The sequence below is a fragment of the Silene latifolia genome, chromosome X, assembly GCF_048544455.1.
Source record: "Silene latifolia isolate original U9 population chromosome X, ASM4854445v1, whole genome shotgun sequence".
NCBI classification, from domain to species: Eukaryota; Viridiplantae; Streptophyta; class Magnoliopsida; order Caryophyllales; family Caryophyllaceae; genus Silene; species Silene latifolia.
In genome coordinates, this window is record NC_133537.1 from 3098207 (window position 1) to 3119121 (window position 20915).

At 40.4% G+C, this 20915-nt stretch overlaps 3 protein-coding genes and 1 non-coding gene across 5 annotated transcripts; 2 read left to right on the forward strand and 2 right to left on the reverse strand.

The window, feature by feature from the left end:
- Positions 1-3758: 3758 nt before the first annotated feature.
- LOC141624472 (small nucleolar RNA R71) lies at positions 3759-3865 on the reverse strand. Its single transcript, XR_012534278.1, has one exon. It is a non-coding gene; the product is annotated as a small nucleolar RNA R71 (small nucleolar RNA).
- A 971-nt stretch (positions 3866-4836) lies between these two features.
- Positions 4837-8698, forward strand: LOC141623016 (uncharacterized). The gene is made up of 2 exons (XM_074439049.1): positions 4837-5353; positions 8064-8698. Exons 1-2 carry the CDS (start codon positions 4837-4839, stop codon positions 8696-8698), a joined length of 1152 nt encoding a protein of 383 aa, XP_074295150.1.
- Positions 8699-16651: 7953 nt separating this feature from the next.
- On the forward strand, positions 16652-18844 carry LOC141621149 (jasmonate-induced protein homolog). Of its 2 annotated transcripts, none has more exons than XM_074437841.1 (3): positions 16652-16752; positions 17520-17841; positions 18443-18844. In XM_074437841.1, the coding sequence occupies exons 2-3, from the start codon at positions 17533-17535 to the stop codon at positions 18626-18628; spliced, it is 495 nt and encodes a 164-aa protein (XP_074293942.1). In that variant the 5' UTR covers positions 16652-16752; positions 17520-17532; the 3' UTR covers positions 18629-18844. The 2 variants fall into 2 exon arrangements, with proteins under 2 accessions (XP_074293942.1, XP_074293943.1); XM_074437842.1 differs by having other exon boundaries at positions 16689-16787; positions 18443-18657.
- A 400-nt stretch (positions 18845-19244) lies between these two features.
- Positions 19245-20376, reverse strand: LOC141621150 (protein DMP3-like). Its single transcript, XM_074437843.1, has one exon. It carries the CDS (start codon positions 20260-20262, stop codon positions 19543-19545), a length of 720 nt encoding a protein of 239 aa, XP_074293944.1. The 5' UTR covers positions 20263-20376; the 3' UTR covers positions 19245-19542.
- Positions 20377-20915: the final 539 nt, after the last annotated feature.

The following is a 20915-nucleotide window of genomic DNA, read 5'->3' on the forward strand; positions in this document are numbered from 1 at the left end:
TGACCGCATCACTATGGTGTCCTTTTGTAACATGACGCCACCTCTATAGTATCTTCACAAATTCTCATTTGTGACGGAGAAAATGTGAAAAGTAACTATTATCTGCAGTGGTGGAGCAAAAGGGCGGCGGCTTTCAAGAGCGTTCACCCTCGCTGAAAATGGGAAAATCCGAATTTTTTAGTTAAATTTCCAAAGTTTTTTCAAATTGCCGAATTTTTTCGTTCCCCGGATGGAGATTCCTGACTCCACCATTGATTATCTGATAAATAAGAATTTGTAAATAAAATAGTCACATTTTTCCTGTCATAATTTGTGATCCTTCACAAAAGAGATCAACCGTCACAAGATGCCTTAGTATGAGTCCACTCAATGTTGTCTCATTCTATCTAAGTGAATGTTATTTGACTTGTTTTAATTTTAAGACATATATCGCCTTAAGAGAGACCTATCGGTTATATTTTGGGTATAGAAAAGTAAATATTTTGGACCCACTCACAATTGGATTTCATGTGTTTATTGCAATTTTGGTTAACATAGCAAGCATGGCCGATTCAAACATCACATGCATTTGCATTTTATTTGAGGAAAAAAAATTCCAAATTTGATCTAAATTGTTAAAATACAATCAAATATTTATATATGCACTTATGTATTTGCATTTGTCACCAACAATCTTTCATAAGATATTAAGTTATAAAAAAAAATTAGTAACATATTAATGGAGAAAAACCCGGTCAAAGTAGCACAAAAACAAATATTAGTAGGTTGTGTAAATTCATTTCGGAGGAAATAAATAGTTTATTGTATAACCGTATTTCCACTACAAAAATTAGTGAAAAAAATAAAAAGAATATATGCTTAATCAACTTGGTTAAAAAGTTGGAAAAATAAAAGAGGACCATATACTTACTTTATAGTATTCGAATAAATCAACAACTAAAAAAGTAAATGAAAAACGCACGTCGGCATGTATGGTCTATAAAAGCAATTGATAAGTATACGGTTGTTTCTGATATACGATTATTTTACTTCTAATTCCCTCTTTCTTTTATGCATACCGACTCATAACGAGTCGGTTTCGGGTGTTTTTCTTTGCTTTTTGTGCCCAATGCCCGTACTTATTACCTTGTGCATCCTTTTGTAGGAAACGACCCGAGTATGGAGAAATTGGGGCAAGAAAGGCACCCCATTGCCTTTACATGAAGAAGAGGTGAAGAAATGAAGATCGTGTGTTTCTTGCCGGGGACCGGCAATGGCCTCTAACCCTAGCCGCAAAAATACACCCCAGAGAATCACTCAAGAAATTTGAAGAAAAGCTGAAGAAGGTGCTTTGCTGGCAGGCCGGCAACCGGCCCACCGGTAAAGCACAACATGTGGAATTAAAAGAAGAATTGAAGGAAAAAACGAGCTTGGCCTCGCTGCCGGTAGGAGCACCGGCAGCCGGTCAACCGGCATTACGCACCTTGAAGAAAAAGAAGAAGTCCGAAGAAGGTGTTTTGCCGGAGCCAAGAACCGCCCACCGAAAACACAAATGCCAGCTATTTTTAAATCTTGCACGTTTTACCGGTAAGACCACCCGCCACGGTGGGCCTAAAAAAACACAAAGAAAGACGGGATTTGGGCTTTTCTTCCTTTTTCTTCCTAATCTTGTACAAGCCTATAAATACCCCCTCTTAAACCCTTTTGTACACACAACCCTAGATCTGATTTATTTCCTTTTCCAAGTTTGAAACTTTGTTAATTATTTCACTAATCATTCCCTAATTAAGCTAGTTCTTCAATCAATTAGTGATTGAATTTGGGTTTGTAAGAAGATTGAAGGATTTCCTTCTTTATTATTTCTATCCAAATTCCTCTTTCACTATTTTGTTGGTATTAATTCTCTCCCTTTTTTCATTTGTTTACATTTTGTTCTTCTTTTATGTTTGTTTGATTGTTTATGTTAAGATTGTTGGTGTTGTTTGTTTGTTGTTGTTAATTTCATCATTGTTCATCTTTTTATTGTTGATCTTTCCTTTGTTTCTCTTTTATTTATTCATCCTTGGGTAGTTGTCCTCAAAGACTTAATCTTTGAGTTGATTTGGTTAAAGATTGTGGCTTTAGGTTTAATCACTCTCATTATTAGATTAAATCATCTTTCCTTACACCAATTGCTAGATTGTTGCATGTTTAGTAGTGAATTTCATCTTTTCACCATGTTTGTGACCAAAGTTTCCATCTTTATTGTTTATTTTGCAATTAGGACCATGATTAGTGAGTAGTCTTCCACTAGGGCTCGGTTTGACCCAACATGAGTAATTTCACTAGTTGAATTTCATAAAGGCTAATTATTTGGGGAAATTGGTGAGGGTAGATTAGAGGATTGACTTGGTTTATGGGTTGACTTTCGGGTAGTGTCGACTTACGACCCTTGACCACCAACGAGAGTTGGTTAGGTTGTGATTTGGATACCCTTGATTTGACCCTATTGTTGACCTTGGTTGAGACCGAAAGGGAGAACCGGGGTAGGACACCTCTAATCTAGCGTTTGAAATCGACCCTCGAGAGAGGGAGTGGGATGACCCGGGAATTGACGGGGCTTAATGACCTTAGCAAATATTGGACTACCTTGGGAATAATGCATGTTTTTGGGGTAGTCGGGTATTGAGTTAGGGATTCGACCTTGAACCCGAGAGGGGTTGGTGGGTAGCACTAGTGTCCTATTTCGAACCCGAGAGGGGGGTCTTAGGCGAATTAGAGTCGTCACCTCCTCACCTAACTACCCTTGTGATTAGCCTAGAGATTCGATTGTGTGGAATTACGAATTGTTTGGGGAGAACCGAGTCTTAGGCTTTTAAATTATTTGATTTCCATCTATTTATTTTATCTTGCTCTTTCCCTTATTTCTTTATTTAGTCGCTTTACCTTGTTGTTGGTAGTTTTAGTATAACCTTCATCCCTTATTGTTGACTTAGCTAAACGATAGGATTAGAACAATTAGTAATCTTCTCAACTCCTTGTGGGATCGACCCTTAATAGTGTACAACGATAAAATCGTGCACTTGCGAGGTATAGCTTGATACCATCAAGTTTTTGGCGCCAGTTCTTGGGGAGTTCGGCTAGATATTAATTGTTTTCATTCTTGTTTAGACTAAGTCTTTTGTTACTAATCTCTCTCTTGAGTGTGTAGGACTTCTTGCATGAGAAGAAGAAATCAAAGAGGTCAACCAATACGTCCGATTGACCACGAGATCGAAGCAACCGCGAGAAGACTAAATTCGCTCCGTAGAAGAGGACTTATAGAAACACCGATTCCTCAAGAAAATCCAGTAATTGAGAACCTTCAAGAAGGACCACGGGTCTTTGAAACTTTCGAAAATCCTTTTGCAACACCGGAAACGGAAGTAACAATGGCCGCGGTCCCTATGAGAGATAACTTGGCTCCGAAAAAGGTGGTGAATCCGAGTATTGTGAAGCCACCTATTCAAGCCAACAATTTTGATGTGAAAGCCACCTTGCTACAACTTGTCCAAGGGAATCAATTCGGAGGGGGAGCCACCGAAAACCCCAACGAGCATCTCAACGAGTTCTTGGATAGTTGTGACATGTTCAAGGCCAATGGAGTCACGGAAGATGCCGTACGCCTTAGGCTTTTCCCTTACTCTTTGAGGGGAAGTGCCAAGGAATGGCTTAAAAGTTGTGAACCCGACTCTCTTCGGACTTGGGACGATGTCTCTAAGGCTTTTCTCAACAAGTATTTCCCACCCCAACGAACCGCAAGAATCAAGAGTGAGCTCCAAGGGTTCACCCAACAAGAAGATGAGACCCTTTATGAAGCATGGGAGAGGTACAAGGGCCTCCAAAGGCTATGTCCTCACCACGGTATTGGAGATGATGAGCTCATCAACAATTTCTATGAAGGGTTAAACAATGATATGAAGATGAACCTTGATTAGGCTCGGGAAGGGAGCTTTGGATAAGATAGATCACAAGATGGCAAAAGAACTTATTGAAGAAATGGCTTCTCGTACCTTTCATTGGAACAATGATAGGCACAAGAGGAAGGGGAAGTCAACGGTCGAGTCGGCCAACAATGTGGAAGTGAAGGAGATGATAGAAGAGCTTAAGCAACAAGTAGCCTTGATGAGCTCAAGCAAAACATCTAGCAATTCTTCTATGAGGAACCAAGTCTATAGTTGTGAGCTTTGTGGAGACCAAGGACACCCACCCAATGAGTGTCCTTTGGTGGTTGGAGATGGAAGTTGTATGGAGCAAGTGAACGGGATATGGGAGTCTAGTCCGGCCAAGCAAGCATTCAACAACAACCAATATCACCCCGGATTGAGAGCCCACCCAAACTTCTCCTATGGCTCTCAAAATGTCCAAAACCCAACCTTCCAACAAAAATCACAACAACCAAACTTCCAAACTCAAAAACAAAACACTACATTCAACCAAGGTCCACCGGGTTTCCAAGGGAGAACCTTCCAACCAAGGCAACAACAATTTCAACCACTCAACCCACCAACCAACCCACCTTTTCAACAAAACACCCAACCTTTCCAACAAAACACCCAACCTTTCCAACAAACCACCCAACCAAAGTCAAGTTTGGAACTCATGATGGAACAATTGATGACTTCACAAAACCAACTTGTCAATACTCAAACACAATTCATCAACCATTCCACTCAAAAACATGACGAGACAACCTCATCCATCAACCAACTTAGGACCCAAATGCAAGCTTCTCAACGGATGACGGACAACCAAATCTCCCAATTGGCTACTCAAATGAGCCAACTTCAAGCCTCCCAAGGGAAATTCCCAGGTAAAACCGAGGAAAATCCAAAAACTATGAATGCTATCCACTTGAGGAGTGGTAGGGATTTGGAAGACCGGGAATTTGTCAAGAAAAGGAAGAGTAGTAGACCGGGTAATGTCATTGAACCTCAAGTTGTGGTTGAACCTCCTAAGATAATTGAAGAAAAGGAGGGAGAAGAGGAACTCGTGGAAATTGTTGTGGAAACTCCAAAAGTGATTGATGAACCAACAAGGGTAGTTGAAGAGCCTCAACAACAAGTGGTAAGAACTTATCTACCACCGGTTCCCTTTCCACAAAGGTTGGCAAGAGCCAAACTTGAACAAAAGTATGGGAAGTTCATGGATATGATGAAGGGTATCAACATTACTATGCCTTTCATTGATGCCGTAAAGGAGATTCCAAGCTATGGCAAGTTCTTGAAGGAGCTCATCTCTAACAAAAACTCCTTGAGCCCGACAACCACGGTGAACTTATCCAAGGAGTGTAGTGCAATTCTCATGAATGAGGCTCCTCAAAAGCTTGAAGACCCGGGGAGTTTCTCCATTCCTTGTAAGATTGGGACCGTGCACATTGAGAGGGCTTTGTGTGATTTGGGGGCTAGCATTAGTCTTATGCCCCTCAAAATTTTTAAGAAGTTGAAAGGTTATGAGCTTTCACCAACAAGGGTTTCTCTCCAACTAGCGGATAGGTCGGTAAGATACCCTATTGGTCTTGTGGAGGATGTCCCACTCAAGGTGGGGAAACTTGCATTTCCATGTGATTTCTATGTAATGGACATCCCCGAAGACTCAAATATTCCCATCATATTGGGGCGCCCTTGCCTTGCTACGGGGGGTGCTATGATTGATGTGAAGAATGGGAAGCTTTCTTTGCAAGTGGGTGAAGATAAGGTTGAATTCTCCTTGAACAAGGCTATGAAAGAGCCTTCGGAAGAAAAGTCTTGTTATATGATTGATGTGGTAGAAGAATGGGTTGATATGAAGAAATTTGATGAAGACAAGGGTTTGCAAGGGTTCCTTGAGGGCAAGGTAAAGGATTGCAAGGAGCACCGGGAGTATGCTTTAGCTATGGAAGCAACAATTGAAGAAGACCCGGACAAAGAATTTGAAAGCTTGAGAGGAGATGGTAAAAAGGAGGAGAGATCTACGCCTCCTCAAGTGGAGTTGAAACCTCTTCCTTCTACTCTTAAACATGCTTTCCTTGGCCCTAATGATACTTACCCTATTATTGTCAATAGTGCACTCAATGACACCGAACTTCAAAAATTACTTGATGTTGTGAGAAAATACAAAGATGTCATTGGGTACTCAATTGATGATATCAAGGGGATTAGCCCTTCCTTTTGCACCCATCGCATTCATTTGGAGGATGAGAATGCATCTTCCATTGAGCCTCAACGCCGCCTTAACCCCGCCATGAAAGAAGTGGTTAGGAAGGAGGTGTTGAAGCTCTATGATGCAAGCATAATTTACCCTATCTCCGATAGTGCATGGGTGAGCCCGGTGCATGTTGTCTTAGAAGAAGGGCGGGGTCACGGTAGTCACCAATGATAAGAATGAACTAATTCCAACAAGAGTCACAACCGGGTGGAGAATGTGTATAGACTATAGGCGCCTCAACAAGGCAACTAGGAAATACCATTTCCCCCTCCCTTTCCTTGACCAAATGTTGGAAAGACTTGCCCAACATTCTCACTTTTGCTACCTTGATGGGTTTTCGGGGTTTTTCCAAATCCCGATTCACCCTAATGACCAAGAAAAGACCACATTCACGTGCCCATTCGGCACCTTTGCTTATAGGCGCATGCCCTTTGGGCTTTGCAATGCGTCGGCCACATTTCAAAGATGCATGCTAGCTATATTTTCCGAATATGTTGAGAATATCATGGAGGTGTTTATGGACGACTTCTCGGTCGTAGGCACCTCATTTGATGGATGTCTTGCTAATTTGGGTAAGGTCTTGAAAAGATGTCAAGAGAGTGGTCTAGTCTTGAATTGGGAGAAATGTCATTTCATGGTGACATCCGGGGTTGTTTTGGGTCATGTAGTGTCAAGTAAGGGCTTGGAAGTTGATCAAGCCAAGATTGAAGTGATCAAAACTCTACCCCCTCCCACTAATGTTAAAGGAATTAGGAGTTTTCTTGGGCATGCCGGTTTTTACCGGAGATTCATTAAGGATTTTTCTTTGATTGCCCGACCTTTAACTTTGTTGCTTGGAAAAGATGTGCCATTTGAATTTACTAATGAGTGTTTGGATGCATTCAATAGGTTGAAGGAAGCTCTCATCACCGCTCCAATCATGCAACCTCCCACTTGGGGAGAACCTTTTGAGTTGATGTGCGATGCTAGTGATGTGGCGGTGGGAGCGGTGCTTGGACAAAGGAAGAATGGTAAACTTCATGCCATATATTATGCAAGCAAGACTTTGGATGAAGCTCAATCACATTACACTACCACCGAAAAGGAGCTTTTGGCGGTCATATATGCCATGAACAAGTTTCGTTCTTATTTGGTGGGCTCTAAGGTAATTGTGCACACCGATCACACGGCGTTGAGACACTTGCTAATCAAGAAGGAGTCAAAGCCCCGTTTGATTCGGTGGATACTATTGTTACAAGAGTTCGATATCGAGATTAGAGACAAGAAAGGTGTAGAAAATGTGGTAGCCGATCATCTTTCTCGGCTACTCCATGTCAAGGATAAAGATGGATTGCCAATTAATGACACATTACCGGATGATCAACTATTTGCACTCGCTTTGATGGATGTCCCTTGGTACGCGGACTATGTAAATTATTTGCTATCCGGGGTCATCCCGCACGGTTATGACTCCCATAAGAGAAAGAAATTCTTCCATGACCTTAAGCAATATTTTTGGGAAGAACCGTGCCTCTACAAAGCTTGTGCCGACGGGATAATTAGAAGATGCATCCCCAATGAAGAAGTCCAACCCATAATCTCTCATTGCCATGACATGCCGAGTGGAGGGCATGGTAGTTCACGAAAAACCGCCGCGAGGGTGCTCCAATGTGGATTCTGTTGGCCTTCCCTATTTCACGATGTGGCCACCTACGTCAAGAAGTGTGACAAGTGTCAAAGAAGTGGTAACATTTCAAAGAGGCATGAAATGCCAATGAACTACATACTTGAGGTGGAGTTATTCGATGTATGGGGCATTGACTATCAAGGCCCTTTTCCCTCATCAAATGGGAATGAGTATATTCTTGTTGCGGTGGACTATGTGAGCAAATGGGTTGAAGCAATTCCAACAAAGACTTGTGACGCAAAATCAGTGACCAAACTAATGGAGACAATCATATTCCCACGGTTTGGAGTTCCACGAATTGTGATAAGTGACCGTGGAACTCATTTCCGGGAGAGGACTCTTGATGCTTTACTCAAGAAGCATGGGGTGCAACATAGGCGGAGCCTTGCCTATCACCCACAAGCTAACGGCCAAGCCGAAATCTCTAACCGTGAAATCAAGATGATCCTTGAAAAGACCGTGAGTCGGTCAAGGAAAGATTGGTCTACCAAGCTTAATGATGCATTGTGGGCTTACCGGACCGCTTTCAAAACACCAATAGGAACTTCACCATTCCGGTTGGTGTATGGGAAGCCTTGCCATTTGCCGGTTGAGTTGGAGCACAAGGCACATTGGGCCATCCGACTACTTAACTTTGACTTGAAGAGCGCCGGAGAGAAGCGGCTACTTGACCTCAATGAGCTTGAAGAATTTCGACTAGAGGCTTATGAGAGCTCTAGGTTGTACAAGGAAAAGACCAAGCGATTCCATGACAAAGCTATTATAAGGAGGGAATTCAAGGAGGGGGACTTGGTTCTCCTCTTTAACTCAAGGTTCAAGCTATTTTCGGGAAAACTAAAGTCAAAGTAGTCGGGGCCTTTCACCGTGGTCCGAGCTTTCCCCTATGGGTCGGTTGAGGTATCCGATGGAGACCAAACATTCAAGGTAAATGGACAACGGCTAAAGCACTACATTGCCGGAACCCCTATCATCAAGAGTGTGAGCTCCATTGCTACCTACCTTCAAAATTATTGATTGTCATTCATAACTCCGTCGAGCCTACGACATAAAACAAGGGCGCTTCATGGGAGGCAACCCATGCATCTTTGTATATAATTTACATCCTAGACTAGTAGTGAGAAATTTGGAATCGTATTTTGTCTATTTGGATTGGTGACGGAGGTCACTTTTGAAGAACACAAGTATTTATTTTCGTTGACCCGAAATCCCGGCATCATGCGTCGGAGTAGTTGCGGAAAACAAGAATCCCGGGGTCAATGAAAAAGCTCAAAGTTGAGTTGAAGAAAAATTGAGCAAATTTGAAGAATACAACGAAAAATGGCTGAGTGTTGTGTTTTGCCGGTGGACCGGCAGCCGGTTGGTCCACCGGCAGCGAGGCCAAACAAATTTTTGCAAAATTGAAGAAATGGTGTGTTTTGCCGGTAGGCCGGCAGCCGGCTCACCGGCATAACGCACCTGGTAAAGCTGAATACACGAAGAATTGATGATTGGGAGTGTGTTTTGCCGGCAGGCCGGCAACCGGCCCACCGGCATGACACACCTGAAGACTTGGAAAATTTTGGAAATTGGTGAAGAGGAGTGTTTTGCCGGTAGGCCGGCAACCGGCTCACCGGTAAAACATTCATGTATTGAAGATAGGAAGTCGAAATTTGAGTATGGAGTGTGTTTTGCCGGTAGGCCGGCAGCCGGCTCACCGGCAGAACACGCCTGATATTTGGAAAAATCAATTGAGGAGAGTGCTTTGCCGGTGGACCGGCAGCCGGTTGGTCCACCGGCAGCGAGGTCAAATTTTTGAAGGAGAAATTCGAAAATTAAAAAAAGAGGAGAGTGTGTTTTACCGGCAGACCGGCTGCCGGTTCGCCAACCGGCAAAACACACCCGCAGACCACAATTATTAACCCGATATCCCCCTTTTTCCAATTCATTTCTTCACTTCTCCTTCATCACTCCTCCATAATTTTTCCCCCTTTCTCACCCTAACTCCATTAAAACTCAATCAAACTTCCTCCTACCTTCACCAATCTACTCCAATCATCAAGATGTCGGGAAGAAGAACAAGGGCCGACATAGCAAGGGACCAAGAGGCATTGATTGCTCGGGCCGCAACCGATACATACCCCGATCCGGACTTTCCCACTGTCGAGTTTACCACACCTACGCAGAAGGGTAAGTTTATTCTCTTTAAAAATCGTCCCCTCACCCCTACTAAATTTCTTCATCATCCGTCTTTGTGCACCCTTGGGATTGCTGGGGAGACGGAAGCTTTGTTTGCGGGGTGTGGTATGAGGGGCATATTTTCCATGCATGAATACACTTACCCCCGGATTACATGGGAATTTTTGAGTAGTCTTAAGATTACCAAGCACCGGCAAACGGGGATGGTGGCCACTCTTAGTTTTAGACTTATGAACCGGGAACATAACATCACTTTGGGTCGGTTGGCTCAAATTTTTGGGCTGGAAAATGCGACATCGCACACCCCGCCCATTGACTTTCACTATTCCCGTGTATGGAAGGCGATTTCGGGCCTTGATGATCAACCTGGGGTAAAAAGGCCCGCGATGAGTTGCCACAATCCCGCCATTCGGGTGTGGCATAGATGTATGGGGTGCACCGTTCTTGCGGTAGATGAGCCATGGGTGTTTAGGACCCACGAGCTTGAAATTTTGGGGTCCTACTTGTTCACGAAACCCACCCCCTTCCGAATTAATGTGGCTCACTACCTAGCCCTTAATCTATCCAAGATTGCTAGTTCTCCGGGGCATAAAACCCCGATACATGTGGGTGGCATGATCACCCGAATTGCCCGCAACATGGACCGTCCGGTTGACCTTTCCACGATGAATTGGATACCCGGGGACACTCACTTGACAAAGCACTACTTGACTACAAAGCTTGAGTGGCTCAAAGAGAACCCCAATGACGGCCTTGAATATTGGCAAATCAATCACAAAAACTCCATCCGGCTTCCAAATGTTACCGCGGTAAAAATTGAAAAGGACAAGGAGTTCTATCTCCTTGATATTGAAGAAGAACCTCCCACCGACCAACCTCCTCCCACTATTCCACGGGTGTATTCTAGGGACCGTAGACGCGACACTCCCTCCTCCCTACGATACGCCGCACCTCAAACTCATCAACCTCCACCGTGGCACTTTCAACAAGGTGAGGCGTCCTCCTCGACCCCTCCTCCCTTGCCTCCTTCCCTCACCGAGTGGATGGAGAGGATGGACATTGCCACGGCAAAAGCCGCTAGTGAGAGGGACGTTTTGGGGAGAAAGTTGGACCGGATATATTATGATCAAGCTACCGGTACTTATCCCATCTATGATGATTTTTGTCGTCGGGATTACGTGGGTTATGAGCACCCTCACCCCTCCTACTTCACTTGGCCCGATGGGAACTACTCGAGAGAGGATGGGAGGATGGTCCGCGGAGGTCTTAACCTCCAACCGGACTACTTTGCGCGACCCGTTTTCCCGCCTATGCCCGAGTCTAGACCGGAGGGTCATGAGGCCCAATGGTTTGGGGGAGTTCGGCCCTATTTTGCTAGTGATGCGGGTGCGTCGGGATCCGGTGGTGGTTTCACGGGAGGTGATGGAGGTGTGATGAATATGAGTGGTGATTTCACGGGTGGTTTTCCGGGTGACGGCGGTAGTGGAGGTATTTCACCTTCAACCCCGATGATTTGATTCAAGGCTCCGATTTAAACACCGGAGATGATATCAATGATGAAGATTTTGATGATGAGATGGGGTCTTAGTCCCCGAATTGATGGCTTTCTATCCTCCCAATCAATCCAAATGACAAGTATGATTTCTCCCTTTTATCCAAATTTCTCATTCATGTTTAAATCTTTCGCATGCATTTAGTTGATAAATCATTTAGTTGCATCATATAGGATTGCATTAGATTTCAATTTTGTAATATATTGTCACATTTAGTAATTGCATTCACTTAGCCTAATTTGCATTGTCATTTCAATTTAGCATATAGAATAGAGCATGCATTGCATTTTCAAATTAAAAACCAACAAAAAATTGAAAAATGACCAAAAAAAAAAAAACCAAAAACATGTTAATTTATTTGACTAATATGCCCTCCCATGTCTATAAATAAGTGTGGGGAGGGCCTAAAAAAAAAAAAAACAAAAACATGCTTTTAATTTGAATTCCCTCCACACATTTATTTCCATTTGGAAGTAATGTAAATAAATAAGTGTGGGGAGGGAGTTCTCATATCAAAAAAAAAAAAAAAAAAAAAAAAAAAAAAACCCAAAAATATGTCTTTTTAATTTTTCAAAACCAAAAATCACAAAAATATGTTATTTTCCCTTTGAAAAATCAAAAATCAAAAAAATATGTTCATTTCTTTTCCTTATTCACTCCCTATGCTTTTGTCCATTGAGGACAATGTACATCTCAAGTGTGGGGAGGGAAATATCCACTCTTGTGCATATTTGTTTATATTTGTAAATGTTTATAAATTAGAGAAAATGCCTAAAAATCGAAAAATTTCTGAAAAATTCAAAAAAATTGCATTGTATATATATGTTTTGTCTAACCTTTTGGCTTGGCACATTGACCACTTGAGGCAAAAAGGAGCTAGAAGACCGCTTGGTATAATCCTTCCTATCTATTGCTCCTTTTACTATTCTTTCTTTTTGGTATCTTTGATATTTTGAAGGAGAATGGGAATTTTGTTGCTTTGGGTGTCTCCTTGGGAGACCGTTTGGAATTTTGTTGTTGATGTGCTGCTAGGTTTAGCCAATTTGTTGCACGTTTCATTTCATGTTTGTTTGAATTTCCGCATGCATTTGCTCACATGTAAATACTTGTTGCATTTCTTTCTTTTGCATTGAGTTTGTAAATAAGCTTTTAAGGAAGAACATGGTCAAAGGAAGGGAACCAAGTACCCCCATGATGAACTAATGTGCCCAATTGTGCCTTTCCCCTCCTCGTGACTCGCACCCGTGGCCTCTTAGTTAGCCGAGGAAGGAGGGCTTGACCAAAGAGTTTAGACCAACCTTGTGAGACCTAGGGCCGTAGACTAGACCTTTGGCTCGACTTAGCTACTCAAGGGTAAGGGTAGAGCCTCCTAGGGTGGGTACATCCATACCCCGCCCTCATCTAGGTTTGAGAGTAGGCCTCCTCGCGAGGCGTTTCACATCACTACGCATAAGTGTGTCGCATCGTCCTTAGATCATGAAATTGCATTGCATTTTTGTGCATACGATATGAAGCAAAAATCAGTTTATATGAACCTCACGATAGCCAAATAGCCTTGTTTTATTCCCTACATTGTTTCCCTTTTTGATTCACCCCCTTTGAGCTTAGCCTTTTCATTTGGCAAACCCACTAAAATAGCTACATTCCATAACCACCCTTCCTTAATCAAGAATTGGTCGGTTTTTGTAGTTGTGTTGTAGGAGGTGATTTGGGGCATAGTGACGGATAGTATACATCTCCGTTTGGGTCGGAATTTGGTATGATTTGGCATTTTATATAAATAAGAGGTTTTGAAAAAGGAATGAAAAACAAAATAGAAAAGTGAAAAAAAAAAGGGTCATGAAAAATCCAAAAAAATGAGTTAGTGTGTGTTGTAAATATTTGTTTGTTGTCAAGAAAAAGAAAAAGGCAAGCAACACCCCTACTCATCATTTAAAGAGGTAGAAAAGGCCGTTGCTAAATAAAAAGGGGCAAATTGATGTTTTTCCAAAATGAGTCGGGTTTACACAATTTTTGCATAACTTGGGAAACCGAGTCGTTGTTACGGTGTAAACGTTACCATTTGTTGAAATAAAAGGAGTTTTATCAAATTTTTCCTACTTGAGTTGGGTTTATGCAATTTTTGCATGGTTTTGGTCATCAATGCTATGTTAGGGCATAGACGTGTCTCATGTGTTGCAATAAGAGATGGGATGTGATGTGTCGACGATTCTTGATTTGAACCCCACATGTCCAAACGGTGCTTGCACCAATCCCGTTTCGACCTTCTCCTTAGCCCCATTGTAACCCTTGCTTCATGTTTTGTGCATTTTCCCTTTGTTTGCATTTCATTGGACATAGGACGGTGTTACACATTAGATTGCGGGCACGTTTTCGCTAGTCGAGTTAGTTGAGTGATTTTGGTTACTTTTTGTCACAAAAATCACCTTGTTCTTTCATTGAGTGACGAGTGAAAACCGTGAGGATGTCGTTGCCTTCGTCTCCTTAGTCATGGGTCCTTTGGTTGAATCTTGTGTCGGTTTTGTAATTCTCGGCGGACTCGCCTCTCTTCCCTTTCCCCGCTCTTGAATTTGTTTCTTGATCATTGGTCACACAAGGGTTGCTTTTGTCACATTTAGGGGGTTGGCACCTCAATTGGCACTCCTGAGACGGTACTCCCGACCGAGACCATGTTTTGTTGTTTGAAAAATCCGACCACTTAGATGAGGAAAGTGGGTCATTTTGTTAGATGCATTCTATTTGTTGATTACGTGCTTTCATGATGAATGTGTCAAAAGTTTTGTAGCAAGACCCGACTTGCCTTGCAATAGGGCACTCTCCCCTCATGGGTGTCAAATTGTGAGTTGAAGGGGCGTTGAGTGCGCTAATACTCGATCGGCTTTAGTAGTAGTTTAGTTGGGTGATGCTTATATTGTGCATCCACTCTCCATATCTATCATAATAATGTTTTGTACATTTTGTTTAAGGACTTACTCGGGGACGAGTAAGGTTTAAGTGTGGGGAGGTTTGATATACGATTATTTTACTTCTAATTCCCTCTTTCTTTTATGCATACCGACTCATAACGAGTCGGTTTCGGGTGTTTTTCTTTGCTTTTTGTGCCCAATGCCCGTACTTGTTACCTTGTGCATCCTTTTGTAGGAAACGACCCGAGTATGGAGAAATTGGGGCAAGAAAGGCACCCCATTGCCTTTACATGAAGAAGAGGTGAAGAAATGAAGACTGTGTGTTTTGCCGGCAGACCGGCAGCCGGTCTAGCCGCCGGCAAAACACACCCCGAGAATCACTCAAGAAATTTGAAGAAAAGTGAAGAAGGTGCTTTGCGGCGGGCCGGCAACAACGCCCACCGGTAAAGCACAACATGTGGAATTAAAAGAAGAATTGAAGGAAAAACGAGCTTGGCCTCGCTGCCGTAGGAGACCCGGCGTCGGTCAACCGGATTACGCACCTTGAAGAAAAAGAAGAAGTCTGAAGAAGGTGTTTTGCTTGAGGACCAAGAATCGCCCACCTGGCAAAAAACACAAATGCCAGCTATTTTTAAATCTTGCAGTTTTACCGGTAAGACCACCTGCTGGTGGTGGGCCGAAAAACACAAAGAAGACGGGATTTGGGCTTTTCTTCCTTTTTCTTCCTAATCTTGTACAAGCCTATAAATACCCCCTCTTAAACCCTTTTGTACACACAACCCTAGATCTGATTTATTTCCTTTTCCAAGTTTGAAACTTTGTTAATTATTTCACTAATCATTCCCTAATTAAGCTAGTTCTTCAATCAATTAGTGATTGAATTTGGGTTTGTAAGAAGATTGAAGGATTTCCTTCTTTATTATTTCTATCCAAATTCCTCTTTCACTATTTTGTTGGTATTAATTCTCTCCCTTTTTTCATTTGTTTACATTTTGTTCTTCTTTTATGTTTGTTTGATTGTTTATGTTAAGATTGTTGGTGTTGTTTGTTTGTTGTTGTTAATTTCATCATTGTTCATCTTTTTATTGTTGATCTTTCCTTTGTTTCTCTTTTATTTATTCATCCTTGGGTAGTTGTCCTCAAAGACTTAATCTTTGAGTTGATTTGGTTAAAGATTGTGGCTTTAGGTTTAATCACTCTCATTATTAGATTAAATCATCTTTCCTTACACCAATTGCTAGATTGTTGCATGTTTAGTAGTGAATTTCATCTTTTCACCATGTTTGTGACCAAAGTTTCCATCTTTATTGTTTATTTTGCAATTAGGACCATGATTAGTGAGTAGTCTTCCACTAGGGCTCGGTTTGACCCAACATGAGTAATTTCACTAGTTGAATTTCATAAAGGCTAATTATTTGGGGAAATTGGTGAGGGTAGATTAGAGGATTGACTTGGTTTATGGGTTGACTTTCGGGTAGTGTCGACTTACGACCCTTGACCACCAACGAGAGTTGGTTAGGTTGTGATTTGGATACCCTTGATTTGACCCTATTGTTGACCTTGGTTGAGACCGAAAGGGAGAACCGGGGTAGGACCTCTAATCTAGCGTTTGAAATCGACCCTCGAGAGAGGGAGTGGGATGACCCGGGAATTGACGGGGCTTAATGACCTTAGCAAATATTGGACTACCTTGGGAATAATGCATGTTTTTGGGGTAGTCGGGTATTGAGTTAGGGATTCCGACCTTCGAACCCGAGAGGGGGGTTGGTGGGTAGCACTAGTGTCCTATTTCGAACCCGAGAGGGGGGTCTTAGGCGAATTAGAGTCGTCACCTCCTCACCTAACTACCCTTGTGATTAGCCTAGAGATTCGATTGTGTGGAATTACGAATTGTTTGGGGAGAACCGAGTCTTAGGCTTTTAAATTATTTGATTTCCATCTATTTATTTTATCTTGCTCTTTCCCTTATTTCTTTATTTAGTCGCTTTACCTTGTTGTTGGTAGTTTTAGTATAACCTTCATCCCTTATTGTTGACTTAGCTAAACGATAGGATTAGAACAATTAGTAATCTTCTCAACTCCTTGTGGGATCGACCCTTAATAGTGTACAACGATAAAATCGTGCACTTGCGAGGTATAGCTTGATACCATCAGTTTCAAACAAATCCAAAGCTAAATTCGACAAAAAAAAAAAAAAAAAAAATTCTAAATTCATACTTTCATACAACAAGTACAACACAAAACTTTTGAGGGACGGTTTCTGAAATTAGTAAGAGACACTTCATACATTTTTATGTGATTTTTGTAAGTCATTTATTATTGATTGTAGCAAAAAAAAATACTCTTTCATTTAGTAGATATTTTTATAGTAAACATATCCCTTTTATTGTAGATTCTAACAATTTTCATTAGTATTCCTTTTTAAATTATATGTACCCGTTTAATTAATTTTGATATTACTTTTACGTCAAATTGTAATTAGTCTCCCAGTAAACTAATTGAAAAACCATTTTTCAGAAGACCTACTCTATTGTATTTAGTCATCACTGCATTTTAAATAATACGAAGTAGAACATAACTTACTATAGAGAAATATAACAGTTACTCCCTCCGTTAGTTCTGGTCATTTGTTGTGCTATTTCATTTTGGGCGTATTAGTCAATTGTTGTCTTTTCTATTTTCGAACTGCATTTGATGATTAATTTCAACATTCACACTCAATTTGATCCACTTGTCAACTTATAATTGATTCCTTCCTCTTTCCTTGGTCTTTGTGCCAAAACCAAAGACCAACAATTGACCGGGACGAAAGCAGTATATTTTTACAAATTCTTTCTTAAGACAAGTATATTAGTCGTAAATTTAAAATAATTCAAGTAAAATAGATGAAACAAAAGTTGATTGTGTTATCTCATTCTAAAACAGATATCGCCTTAAGGGAGATGAACCGGTTATATTTTGAGTATTGAAAATGAAAATATTTTGAACCTACTAACAATTGGCTTTAATGTGTTGATTACATTTTGGTTAATATAGATAGCATTCAAGCATGGCAGATTCAAATGGTGAAAACATGCAGCAGGCAATTCAAAAGGCTACAATTATAACAGTGAATAACAAAGGGTCTGGCGCTATAAGGATGGGCAGGTTCAAAAGTTGGATGGGAAACTCCAAAGATACTCAAGTGTTGCCGCTTATTCCAAGTAAAACTAGTGATAAGTTTACCGTTCTCAACGGTGAACACGGAGCGATCGCAGGGTTTCAGTATAATGGAAACACCATTTCAGGAGAAGAATGTGGATTGGTGGTGACTTGGGATGCACCTACTGTTTATAACCCTCCCAATGTTTCGAACAAGGTACCATCCATACTTAATACTTTTACTAGTTTAGATCCCGTGCACTATATGCACGGTATATATAGAGTTTTACCATTTTAATGTATTATTTTTGAAATTTAAATTAACTAATCTTTTTTATTTTTATGTTTCTCATCGTTATATTTTGATTTGAAAATTCAAAATCAAAATCGTATCAAGCATGAAATTAGTTTTTCAATGAAAGTTTTTCTTTTATCGAGAGATTAATAGTGTAAATTTATAAAATTTTACTAATAATATATTTTTAGCCGCAACTTTTTATCATAAGAAATCAATGAATTTTATCGTATGATTCTTTAAACAAAAAAAATGAATTCTTTTTTTATATCATAAAAAGACTGCAGATAAATTTGTATAAAATGTTAAATATTAAATGACATAAATGTATAAATCTAAAAGATTATGTGTATTATAGTTCACCATACTTATAGAATATGCTAAAAAAACTAAATCTTATTTTAGGAAATATTTTTAGGCGGAAAAATTTAGAGTTTCACTTATTCTTTTAGTAAATAGGGGATTTTTCGGATTTTCTTACTTGTATACATATATTTCTCAAAACTTTAATTTGAATTTGCAGGTATTTACTTACGGTAGTTCAAAGGAACTTGCTGACAAAAACACTTGGGAAGAAATCCTTGAGAAATTGGCGAAAGCTTCATCTACCGCTCCTCATGCTAGTATCGTTCATCAGGAGCCGGACACGGCTAGTCTCGTCGTAGATGTTAATATGGACAACTGGTTCCGATCCGCGGGTGAAGCATAGTCATAATCGGAGTTCGGTCATTGCTGCCAACAAATGTTGGCCCATGTATACTGAATCCTGATACACTCCCATATACATAACAATAATAATATTATTATGGGTTTTTCTAACCTATGTCCACTAGGCATAAGATAATAAATCAAAAAAGGAAAGTATTAAATGAGATTTTTATGGGAAATTGTAATATCTCATTACTATTATTATCTTTGCTTGCGTTATTCTATATTCGATTTGTTTACATCCCACTAAAATAACACAAATTATACTTAAAACAGGCATATCCGTCTAAAGACTGGCACACAAAGCCTGTCATAACTCACATTTATCCAAATAAAGTGCTATTTGACCCGTTTTAATTCTGACACAAATATGTCCGTCTTAAGAAAGACCAACTGATTCCTGACTAAATAATTTGGTGAATACTTCATCATGAAAAAAATTTAACATTATTAGTCTATTAGATGAGTTTGCTTAGTTTTGTGATATTAACTTTTACGGTACCTTTTTTTTTTTCTTTCTAATGTATTTTTCTGCTCAGTTTACATAAAATCTCAGAAAAATCATAATTTTGTATTCAGGACTACATATAATGTACAACGGTCCTTTCAATTTCTATTGCACAAAAGATGCTTTATATAACAATTATTTAAAGTAACGTGAACGAATAACTAATAATACATCGTAACGCAAGAAATTGCTAGGAAGTGCACGCAAAATAGTTATAGCATCTAAAAAGTCAAACTACCATAAACCAAGAATTATAATTTTTTTCCTTTTTTTTTTTGTATCAAATGCAATACAATATCGGTTGTAAGGAGATTCGAACCTGAAACCTATTGTCATTATTGATCTTTCTTAACCACTAGGCTAAGACCTTTTCAATCGACTGTAAACCAAGAATTATGATTGGATCGTTATTTGTCATCATCTCGGCCAGGCGTAATTGGGTAGCCAATACCATGTCTTCTGGTAGGAAAAACAACAAATAACAAGCTACAAATAAGTCCTACACCAATAGGAACAATATCTAAGACTTCTTGAATTTCATGGCTTGGTGTTGGTGCAAAACATGTTACAACATTTTTGTCACGTAACGCGACAACTCCGAATACAAACATGGATAACACGGCATGGACCCAATCAATGAACCTTAATTTGTATTTGGTGAGGTTCAGGTTTTCTTGACCAGGGTTCAAATTTGAATTTGGGTAGTCGAATAGCCACATGCCCTTGGTGGTCGCGAGTCCATAGTAGACTTGTCCGTCTGGTCCCTGTAAGCTGTCTGTGAATGAGGCTAGGAAGCATGAGATGGCTAGCATGGCTAGGAGAATTGCGGTCAAGGATCGTGTGACTGTGTCACATTGACCGTTATTGGTGAAGACCGGTGTAAGGATTTGGAAGGCTAATAGGGTCCCGGTAGGAAGTAGGTTTGCTAAATAAGCCGTGCTGGCTAAGGTTTGTGATATGACTCGTTGTCCCTTTGATTGTTGTGAAGGAGGTACCAGTGGTGGTGGTGGTGGTGGTAGATTATTAGGATTGATGGTTGAGGTGGTGGTGGTGGACGGGTGATCATTATCAGAGTCTGAATCTGAGCCTGAGCCGAGTTTTGGGATTCTTTGTTTTAGTTGAGACATTGTTGGTTAAGAAAATGTAAGACTTTGGAAGAATATTAAGTTGATGAGAGGATATGGGATTGTATATAAGGCACCACAAGATAATTGAAAGGGATTGGTAAAATATTAAATGGGTGTTGTACAATAGTTGAACTAATAGTTGAACTATATAAAATGGTCTAATTTGGGAGGTGGCCGGGTTACTTGTACTATTCTTTTTAATATGTTGCTTCTAGGAGGGTGTGAGGGAAGATTAGCACGGAACCGTAAGTCTCTCTTAAAACAGTAATATCCGTTTTAAGATAAAAATGAGTAAAATATATTCTCATTTGTACATGTAAGACAGTAAGACAAACATTTTGTTACCTTTTTTTGACATTCTGCTTTCGTCTCATCTAATCATACTTATCAGTTGTAGGTTTAATACAGATATTGCCGTATTAAACAAGAATTATTGACCTTAGCAATTGGTAGGTACCTTGAGCAAGTTTTGCGTGGTTGTCACCATCTATATCGTGCTGGCTGGTGGAATATGTGTCAATAATTAAGACGTTAACATGTGCGTCAATTATTTTCTTGTTTCGGTACTAGGAAAAAAAAGTTACTCTTTTTTTTGTTGACGTTTCATTAAAACACTTTTCACAAAAGAATAAGAAACGTAAATAAACGAGTTG